At 38.3% G+C, this 9,860-nt stretch overlaps 1 protein-coding gene across 1 annotated transcript; it reads right to left on the bottom strand.

Annotated features, from left to right (window-relative positions):
* Window positions 1-9,860, bottom strand: LOC118276888 (protein FAM98B). Its single transcript, XM_050699788.1, has 10 exons — window positions 9,700-9,860; window positions 7,756-7,988; window positions 6,993-7,132; window positions 6,366-6,501; window positions 5,704-5,858; window positions 4,984-5,184; window positions 4,567-4,644; window positions 3,724-3,929; window positions 881-1,062; window positions 1-275 (listed from the first exon to the last, which is right to left on the bottom strand). Exons 1-10 carry the CDS (start codon window positions 9,735-9,737, stop codon window positions 82-84), a joined length of 1,563 nt encoding a protein of 520 aa, XP_050555745.1. The 5' UTR covers window positions 9,738-9,860; the 3' UTR covers window positions 1-81.

Raw genomic sequence — 9,860 nt, 5'->3', positions numbered from 1 at the left:
ATCCCGTAATAAGTTCTAATAATAGTGTTAGTGACCATGTCAGTTTAAAAACTTATATTCGCAACACGTTACCTACGAAGATCAACGCCTGCCGCCCCTGTAGCCGCCCCGGCCCCGTCTGTCTCTATCGTCATGCTCGTTCTGATACCCCCCTCTACCCTGGTGGTAGCCCTGGTTGCCCTGGAAACCCTGGTTGCCCTGGTATCCTTGGTTATGTTGGTATCCTTGCTGGTTGTTTTGGTACGGCTTCTTGTAACCACCGCCGCCACCGCCACCTGCCGGTAAATTACATATTTTTTAATGGTATAAGCCGGTAAACGAGCAGACGGGTCGTCTGATGGTAAGCAATCGCCGCCGCTAATGGACCTGGACTTTTGGGGGTTAAAAATTGAAGGGTTGGTGGGGAGTCGGGGATTGGAAAGATCCGGTCGAGCCGGCCCATTCGTGTCGAAACATGGTTCTCCCACACTTAACGTGTTTAGAAAATAGTAAAGTGCAAGAACTAAAAACAATTAGACATTTTTGTTAATGGCATAGGATTGTAAGCGACAGACGGATCACCCGTACCACTAGAGGAGTTAAAAGTACGTTGTCGGCCTTTTAGGGGGAAGGGGGAAAGGACTGGACCTCCGGTTAATATGGCCCTCAAGTGTAATCTATACTAATATTATAAAGCTGAAGAGTTTGTTTGTTTGTTTGATTTGAACGCGCTTATCTCAGGAACTACTGGTCCGATTTAAATAATTATTTTTGTGTTAGATAGCGCATTTATCGAGGAAGGTTATAGGCTATAAAACATCACGCTACGATTAATAGGAACCGAGCAGAGCGGGTGAAACCGCGCGGAAGTAGCTAGTTATGTAATAATTGGTCATCATACCTTGATACCCCTGGTTATAGCTGCCCATACTGTCGTAACCAGCTTGGTTGTAACCGCTGTAGCCTTGGTTATGTTGGTTGTAGTTCTGGTCTGGTTCATACGTGTGTGCCTGGCTGTACTGGTTCTGGTTGTAACCACCCGGGGGAACCTCGTATGTCTGGTAGTTTCTATTCTGTTGGGGCCTGGTGAAATAATATATTAGATATTAACTAGCTGACCCGGTAAAAGTTGTTTTGTCTTATAAAATATTTCTAGAATGGGTTCGAAACCTAGCAACTACAAAGTACCAATGTGATTTTTTCCGAGTTATATGTACTTTTTAAGATTATTTAAACACAATTAACAAACGGTGAAGGAGAACATCACAAGGAAACCTGAGAATATAATTTCTAATAATCTATAAGTCTCAAATCGCTAAGCCGCATTGAGCAAGCGTGATCCTTTGGGCAGCAGTCGCCCATTTATAAGCTCTTGATGTGATGTGATACATAACTAGGTCCTACTAGCAGCTTCGCCCGTATTCCGGGGATATACCTCACGCGTCAAATTGTTTCTTTTTTGAGGGGGAATATCATCCAATGACTTCTCCCACCTTGGGTGAGGCAAGAGGGTGTATCAGACGCTTACTGACTAAAAACCTACTCCTGCTTCGAGCCGGAGCCACGATAACCCCGGATAAATTTGATTGATCCCAATCAAGTTTAATTAAGAAAAAAATACTGCTCTTAATTTTTACTTTAAAACTCGAAAACGGCTGGACAGACATCATATTTATGGTCTTGAAATATTTATGTTAAGTTCAAGGAATTAAAAAAAAATTATATAAGTATGAAGAATAAATTGCAAAGACATAACTAATATCTTCAATTTTATTATCCTTAAAAACTGCCTTTTAATTTGGTGTGTTATATGGCCAATAAAACCTGTCCTTATTTAACTTGAGTTATTACACTATTATTGACAAATTCAATATTTTTATTGAAATATAAAAATCTATGAATTTTGTATGTAATACTAACTTAATGACGTCATACAGATTTTGCGTCTAAAAGCATACTCATTTCTTTACGCATGCTTTCGCGTGATCAGCTGTTAGCAGCGAACCGCGTTAGCGTTATCGGAAGACTAGTAACTAGGTAGATATTTTGGAACTTTACTTACTTTACTTTGTTATTGTGATAAAAATAAAACTAATGAGTGTACAAAAAAAGTTTCTTTGGGAAACGTACAATCACGTGTTTAAATATCGTTCACTAATTACCAGTCACCCTATATAAGTATATAGGTTAGGAGAGAGGAAAAAAATAATGTACCTATATAATATTTTTATGCTCAACACACACAAATTGGACAAAACACAGGATAGAAGAAGAATGCATGCATATCATATTAATTTTATTTATTTATTTAATTATATACAAAAAATAATTATATTTATAATAAAAATATACTAACACTTACTTATCTTACAAGAAATGGTATCAATTATACCTAAACCTACATGAATGTCAACAATTTATAAATAATATATTAAACATTAGTAAAAAAATATAAATCTACATATTTACATAACAACTATAATAAAAATAAATAATTTGTTTTATATAGTCTCTTGGGTACTTGGTAAACCAAGTATATAGTATATATTATTGGAATTTATCTACATATCTACAAATTATGTTTTTTATTAACTACAAATTAAATAACTAAAGCAAAGGTTAGATAGAAAACTCATTTGAGAAAAGTCTTCTAGACCTTATCCCAAGTTGCTTGAGGTCGGCTCAATATAGCGTTATTTGACGATTGCATGCATTCGTCGATTGACGATAGGCAGATTTTATGTAGCCGCTGCGTGGACAGTTTTCATTGTTTCTAAGCAAGATGCAAGCACTTGTCATTTGTAGGCCGCCTATCGTCATTTGACGAATACATGCATTCACCAAATGATTAAAAGCTTTTAACCAGGGACTGCATACCGGTATAAATTTCTGTACAATTTTTTTCTGTATGAGAAATTAGTTCAGTACATACATTTGAGTATTCATATATTTCTAATCAGATTTTAATATCTGATACCGAAATTACGCTTCAAAAGCCGGTATACAAATAAGAGTATACAGTTATTTTTCTATTGGACGTTCTTTAAAAAAGGGTTTTCTTACCAAGATAATACATGTTAAATGACTTTTTACAAGAAATATGTTCGTGATAACAAAAACTAAAGTTAAGAAAGCCTCAAAGTCGACAAAATTCTTAAAGTGGCCATGGTCACCGATATATAGTATAATATTATTGGAATTTATCTACATATCTATAAATTATGTCCCCCTACAAATTAAATAACTAAAGCAAAGGTTAGATAGAAAACTCATTTGGGAAAAATCTTCTAGACCTTATCCCAAGTTGCTTGAGGTCGGCTCAATATTGGGTCATTTGACGATTGCATGCATGCGTCGATTGACGATAGGCAGATTTTACGATGCCGCTGCGTGGACGGTTTTCATTGTTTCTAAGAAAGATGCAAGCACTTGCCTTTTGCCGCCTATCGTCGACGATTAAATGCATTCAAAGTTAAAAGCTTTTAACTTACAGTACTGTCAACGGATCTTGGCAGGTCTGAACTACGTGCAGAAGGCTGCGCATAAGTGTAAAGTCAATTGTATTTAGAAATGGTCAATCTCTAGCCCAGATCGCCGCCCTCCGCACCTCGCCTCATGCCACCATTTGGTTCTAAAAAGACTTATTGCGCAGCCTTTTGCACGTAGTTCAGACCTGCCAAGATCCGTTGACAGTACTGTACTAGCGCTAAGCGAGAAAAAATGTGTATCAATCAGTCCCCCTACCTGCCATGGTCTCCGCCCCCCTGACTATATCCCCCCTGCACGCGTCCCCCGCGTCCCCCTCGTCCCCCGCGTCCTGCTTGTCCCCCTCCCCCTCCACTGGGGCCGGAGTTGTTGAAGTTGGAATTGGAGTTGTTGAAGCTGGGATTAGAGTTGTTGAAGTTGCCACCGCCCCTGCCACCTCTGCCACCGCCGCCGCCGCCGCCGCCCTGTTTAAATTCGAATAATAATTGGTGTTCAATATTGTAGCCTGTTACAGTACTACCTTAGTACATTACAATTGTGTCAAATGGTCGATCATTGAGCAGTGCAAGAGGGACGGAGCTATTAGGTTGTATAGCTGTATCCCTCTTGCACTGCTCAATTCGATCATTCAATTGTAATAGCAGACTAAGGCCCCTGCAAGGTTGTCAGTGTGTTTAAAGTAACTTGTTTTTTATGGGTTAGGCCGGCAAACGAGCTAATCACCTGATTGTATGCAACTGCCGTCCGTAACACCAGTGACAAGTGCATTGCCGGTCTTTTGGGGATTGGGAATATAAGGATTGGGTATGAGCCAGAATAACTCACTACACCGAAACACAACGCAAGCGTTGTTTCAGCAAGTTTTCTGTGAGACCGTGGAATCACTCCGGTCGAGCCGGCCCATTCGTATCGAAGTATCTCTGATAACCGCTTGACTGCAAACTGGCTGTACAATCGACGTATAGCAACTCTTTGTGTTATACACAAATTGAGTGGGTGTGATATTTATGTGAACTTGTATGTCAGTATTTTTGTAAACGCACCCACGACACAGGAGAAAATCTTAGGATGGGGCATTGTTTTAAAAAAGAAAGTACTTACAGCATTTCTCTGCGTCCAGGAAGGCATCTCTGGTGGTGGGGGCTGTTGTTCATTGGGCCTACCGCCTCTGTCTGGTACCTATACGAAACATAATATTCTTATTAGGTCTGTAACGAACTACAGTTTGGCAAAAAATGAGACTGATGCGGTGACGGTAATGGTTTGTTTGTTCGTTCGCTCGTTCGTTCATTCATTCAATCATTCATTCATTCGCTCGCTTGTTTATTCGTTCGTTCTTGTTTGTTTGTTTGAACGCGCTAATCTCCGGAACTACTGGTCCGAATTGAATAATTCTTTTTGTATGAGATAATCAATTTATCGAAAAAGATTATAGACTAGAAAACATCACGCTACGACCAAAACGAGCCGAGCAGATCGCTAGCTAGTTATAATAAAAGTAAACATTAATATACTAACCTGCCCAATAATAACTTTGTTCACATCAGTTTGAGTATTCTTCCGTACGGATGCATTCGATGTTTTCTCTACTTGTAACAACGAAGTCCTAGCCGCTAGGAAGTCAGCCAGTTTGACGTCTGGTTTGACTTTCAAAGACTCTCGTTTGGGACGGTACGTTGACTGGATTACGTCTCTCTTCGTTTTGAGACGGTCTGACCACTGTGGGAGAATAAATAGAGTGTTAGTTCACGTTTGTTATTTAGTATGTATGTAAGAAAATAAAAAGTTTGATTCAGTACACAGACAGTAGCTGTTGATATCACTACATAGTATAAAACAAAGTCGCTTTCTCTGTTCTTTTCTCCCTTTCCATGCTTAGATCTTTAAAACTACGCAACGGATTTTGATGCTTTCTTGCTTCAACTTTTAATAAAAAAAGTAAAAAAAAATATTAAAATAGCTTTTTTGAATAGAGGTGAGTGATTTAAGAGGAAGGTTTTTTACGGTATAATACTTGCCGCCCAACCAAAACTAGACCCATGCGTACGGCGCGTCGCGTTTCGCGCGCACAAGGAGCCGTCAGACCACCACAGATGGGGCCCAGTAGGGCTGATGCCTGACCCGGAGCCGCGGACTACTTAGCGGGTTTACCGGGGCTCCGTTTCGAAAAGCAGGAGTATCTACTACTACTCTTTGTTTTTGCTTCATGTTTATCGCCTTATCCCATAAAAAACGTACCTCAAAACTCTGTATAGTGCACTCCAAACGAGTGATGAGCGTTTCCCTCCTCAGCCGATACTCCTCGAACATCTCGTTGAAGGCAGTCTCTAGTTGCTTCCATTCCTTCTCCGAGAGAGCCTTGTTGTACAGAGGTTTGCCCACCAACTGGTCGCCTGGAGAAATATAAAGCAAAATAGATTACATCACATCAATAACCTATAAGTGGCCACTGCTGACCAAAAGCCTCTTCTCACATGGAGGTTTGAGAAGGAGGTTCGATGCGGGTTGGCGATTCCAAACGTATAATTAGAAATTATAAGCCAAGGTTTCCTCACCATATTTTCCTTCACCGTTTGTCAGTGGTGTCTAAATAATCTTAGAAAGTACATTATAATTCGGAAAAAGTCACATTGGTACTTGTCGTTGGTAGGTTTCGAACTCGCACTCTCATGCATAAGAAGCGGGCGTCTTAAACCAATTATCCTACAAAATATTTATAAACACAAAATTTTGTATGTTTGTTTCTATGTTTGTTACTCCTTCACATCAAAACGGCTGATTCAATTGGGGTGAAAATTGGAACAGGGGTTGATTATAGTCTGGAATAACACATAAGCTACTTTTACCCCACGGGAACGCGATTGAAGCCGCTGGCAGAAGCTAGTAAAACAATATATTACCTTCTTTCTGTATGGTATCCTTGAGTTTAGCTTCGAGTTTCGCGAACAACATCTCTGCCGTGATGTTAGGAGGCGGTTTGTTGAATTTCAATGCAATCAAGATGTTCTTTAGGTCCCTCGCTGTTGGCGATTCTTGCTGGAAATAAAATGAAATGTGTTAAAAGTCACTTAGTTAGTATTTAACATGGCCGCACACTTTTTCTTCCGTGTCGTGGGGGTGTTTAAATATGCATTTTTAAATACTTAATACACCAAAGCCCGGAACAATAATTGATGGTTCATTCCCATCTTTCACATATTTTCCTCCAAATGGGAATTTCTTTGGCATCTTCCCCTAATTTACAAATATAGGAAAATCGTCTACATCAATCCACTTGTCTTGAAGTAAGATCAGTTAGCTATTCCATAATATAATTTGTTTGTTCGTTTGAATGCAGTAATCTCTGAAACTACTGGTTCCTTTATTTCTGTATTTCCTTATTTTTGTATTGCGTATTGGATAGTCCATTTATAGACGAAAGCTATAGGCTATAAAACATTACGCTACGACCATTAAGAGACGAGGCGCAGTGGGTGAAACCGGAGTTAGCTACTTAGCTAGTATAACATAAGAAACAAACAACTTACAACTACGATTTCCATGCCAGCTGCCTGCTTATCTTTGGGCCCGTCCACATTGACCATCCTAGCAGCCATCAGCTCCGATATTAAGTAATCTAGTAGTAGCAGCCGATCCTCCTTCGTTTGCAGGCGGGAAGACATGTGACCTAGAATATAATAATAAATGGAATATAATAATATTTATCATTAACTTTTCTTATAATAAAGTTATTTATCCTGAATTTTCACTTTTTTTATACCATATTCTTACATTATATTAAGTGTGGGAGAGCCATGCTTAGGCACAAATGGGCCGGCTCGACCGGAGTAATACCACGGCCTCACCGAAAACCGACGTGAAACAACGCTTACGTTGTGTTTCGTTGTGTGAGTGAGGTTACTGGAGGCCCAATTTCCCCCTTCCCAATCTTCCCAATCCCCGATTCCCCAACAATCCTAAAATTCCTAACCCAAAAGGCCAGCAACGCACTTGTAACGCCTCTGGTGTTTCGGCAGCGCCGTTTGCTTATCATCAGGTGATCCATCTGCTTGTTTATCGACTTACGGCGCATTAATCAGACTACCGATCGGTAAATTTGCTTACGAGCCGTAGAATTTTGACATAAGCTCCATACAAAATGTGTCAAAATTCTACGGCTCGTCAATTTAGCCGATCGGTAGTTTGCGCCGTTATACCATAAAAAATCTAGGAAATTTTAAAAAATATAGCCTAAAATTATACCATAAAAAATCTAGGAAATTTTTAACGGTAACTATAAAGCATTTATACCTGTAACTAATTTCTTATATGGACATTTGAGTTCCTTCAAAAAGGAACTAAGCTCGAGTAGGAACGAGCTGGATTCATCAGGATCATTCATCATGTTGACCGTCTCCTCCAAATTGCAGAGGTTCTTAATTTCTTCAGCTAGTATGTGAACCAATTTCGTGAAGTCCAGTGACTTGGGGCCACCGTCCAGGGCTTTGGCGAAGGACGCCTCATCTGTGAGAGGCCCTTCATACCTGAAAAAGTGGTTAAATTAAATTTTAGACTCATCTTCTATTACAGTACTCTCAACGGATCTTGGCAGGTCTGAACTATGTGCAGAAGGCTTCGCAATAAGTATTTTTTAACCAAATGGTGGCATGAGGCGAGGTGTGGGGGCGACGATCTAGGCTAGAGATCGACCATTTCTAAATACAATTGACCCTTTACACTTATTGCCAGCCTTCTGCACGTAGTTCAGACCTGCCAAGATCCGTTGACTGTACATTGTTCATGAAATAAATAAACTCATAACATAACTGGTGAATAATATGCTTCTGCCAGCAGCTTTGCCTGCTTTAACATAGGATAAAAATCAGCCTATGTGTTAGTCCAAACCATAATCTATCCCTGTTCCAAAGGTTCAAAGACCCATGTGACTTTTCCAAGTTATATGTACATTCTAAGATTATTTAGAGCCTACTGAAAAACAGTGAAGGAAAACATAGCGAAGAAACCTAGGTTTATAATTAATAATAAGTTTGAAATCGCCAACCCGCATTGAGCAATCATGGTAATTAATTCTTAAACCTTCTCCTTGTGAGAAGAGGCCTTTGGTCAGCAGTGGCCTCTTGTAGGCTATTAATGTGTGTGTGTGATACGAGGGTCCAGACGAGTGTAACGTGTAATGTAATCCACCGTGTAATGTAACACGAATTCTTCAGCGCGAGTGTTACATGTAATGCTCGTACTGCCGTCCACACGTAGAATTCGTGTTACATTACACGGTGGATTACATTACACGTTACACTCGTCTGGACCCGGCTTAAGGCTCAGGTTCTCTAAATCCAAGACAAACTGTACATCTGTCTACATAGATATAATATTATATTTCATAAATCAACTTATCCAACAAGAAACTACCTATAAACAAAATAAAATATTTTACAGAATTTTAAACATTATGTACCACATTTTTTGTTGTAATTAAATCAGAGTCTAATTCAAACATAATGAAAATAATGATTTTTGTTAAACAGTAGCTTTGCAACCATATTGCACAACTTAGTAAGTACATGACTCATTGCAGACAATATCAAACATTGGATGATATCAGTATTTTGATAAATTTCATAATAATAAACACTATTGGACCATGCTCCCACTACTAGTTGGCTCCTTTATTTATATTTTTAAATATTATTTTATTTTGTATTTTGTAAGTACATAGTATTTCAAAATGTAATTTTAGAGGATTTTAAATAAATATACGGAACACACTTGACTTTTTTTGTTTCTGAAATCTACAGGCTGTTTAGAAATTGACCTTAGTTTCTGCCATATTTATAAAAAAACAAATAAGCCCATAGATAAAGTCACATAGTATTAATTATTAATTTCATAAATAACTAATTTATTATTGCTTATATCAACCATTGAGTACACACTAAAGATAGGAATTCACTAAAGATAGGATTTGTTTAGATTATTCGCCAACGCAACAAAATCTTATAAGTTAACATATCGATTATTTTTCAGACTATAATATTCTAGCCACGTTATAGCTAATTAAAACGCTTTTAAACGTAATAATTTAGTAAAAATAATTATAAAAATATCTAAACTATATGAAACATTGTGAAAATAATTTTAAATATAATCTATACTTATTATATTTTTAATACTGTAGAGGCAAGTATAGATCTAAGTTAAGCATATTATAACCTATAACTGCATTACAAATCTTACCCTAAATCGTTTAACGAGTCCAATATATCGTTTTCCATATTTATGGGAACATACAAGTATTATAATGAATAAACTTGTCTGTCTTTAACGAAAAATTACTCGACCGGTAATAAATTTCGGAGAAAATCAAAGTCAAACGTCAGATTAAATATGTCGCTGGC

This window comes from Spodoptera frugiperda, chromosome 17 (assembly GCF_023101765.2).
Source record: "Spodoptera frugiperda isolate SF20-4 chromosome 17, AGI-APGP_CSIRO_Sfru_2.0, whole genome shotgun sequence".
Classification (NCBI taxonomy): Eukaryota; Metazoa; Arthropoda; class Insecta; order Lepidoptera; family Noctuidae; genus Spodoptera; species Spodoptera frugiperda.
This window is presented reverse-complemented; position numbering and strand designations above follow the sequence as displayed.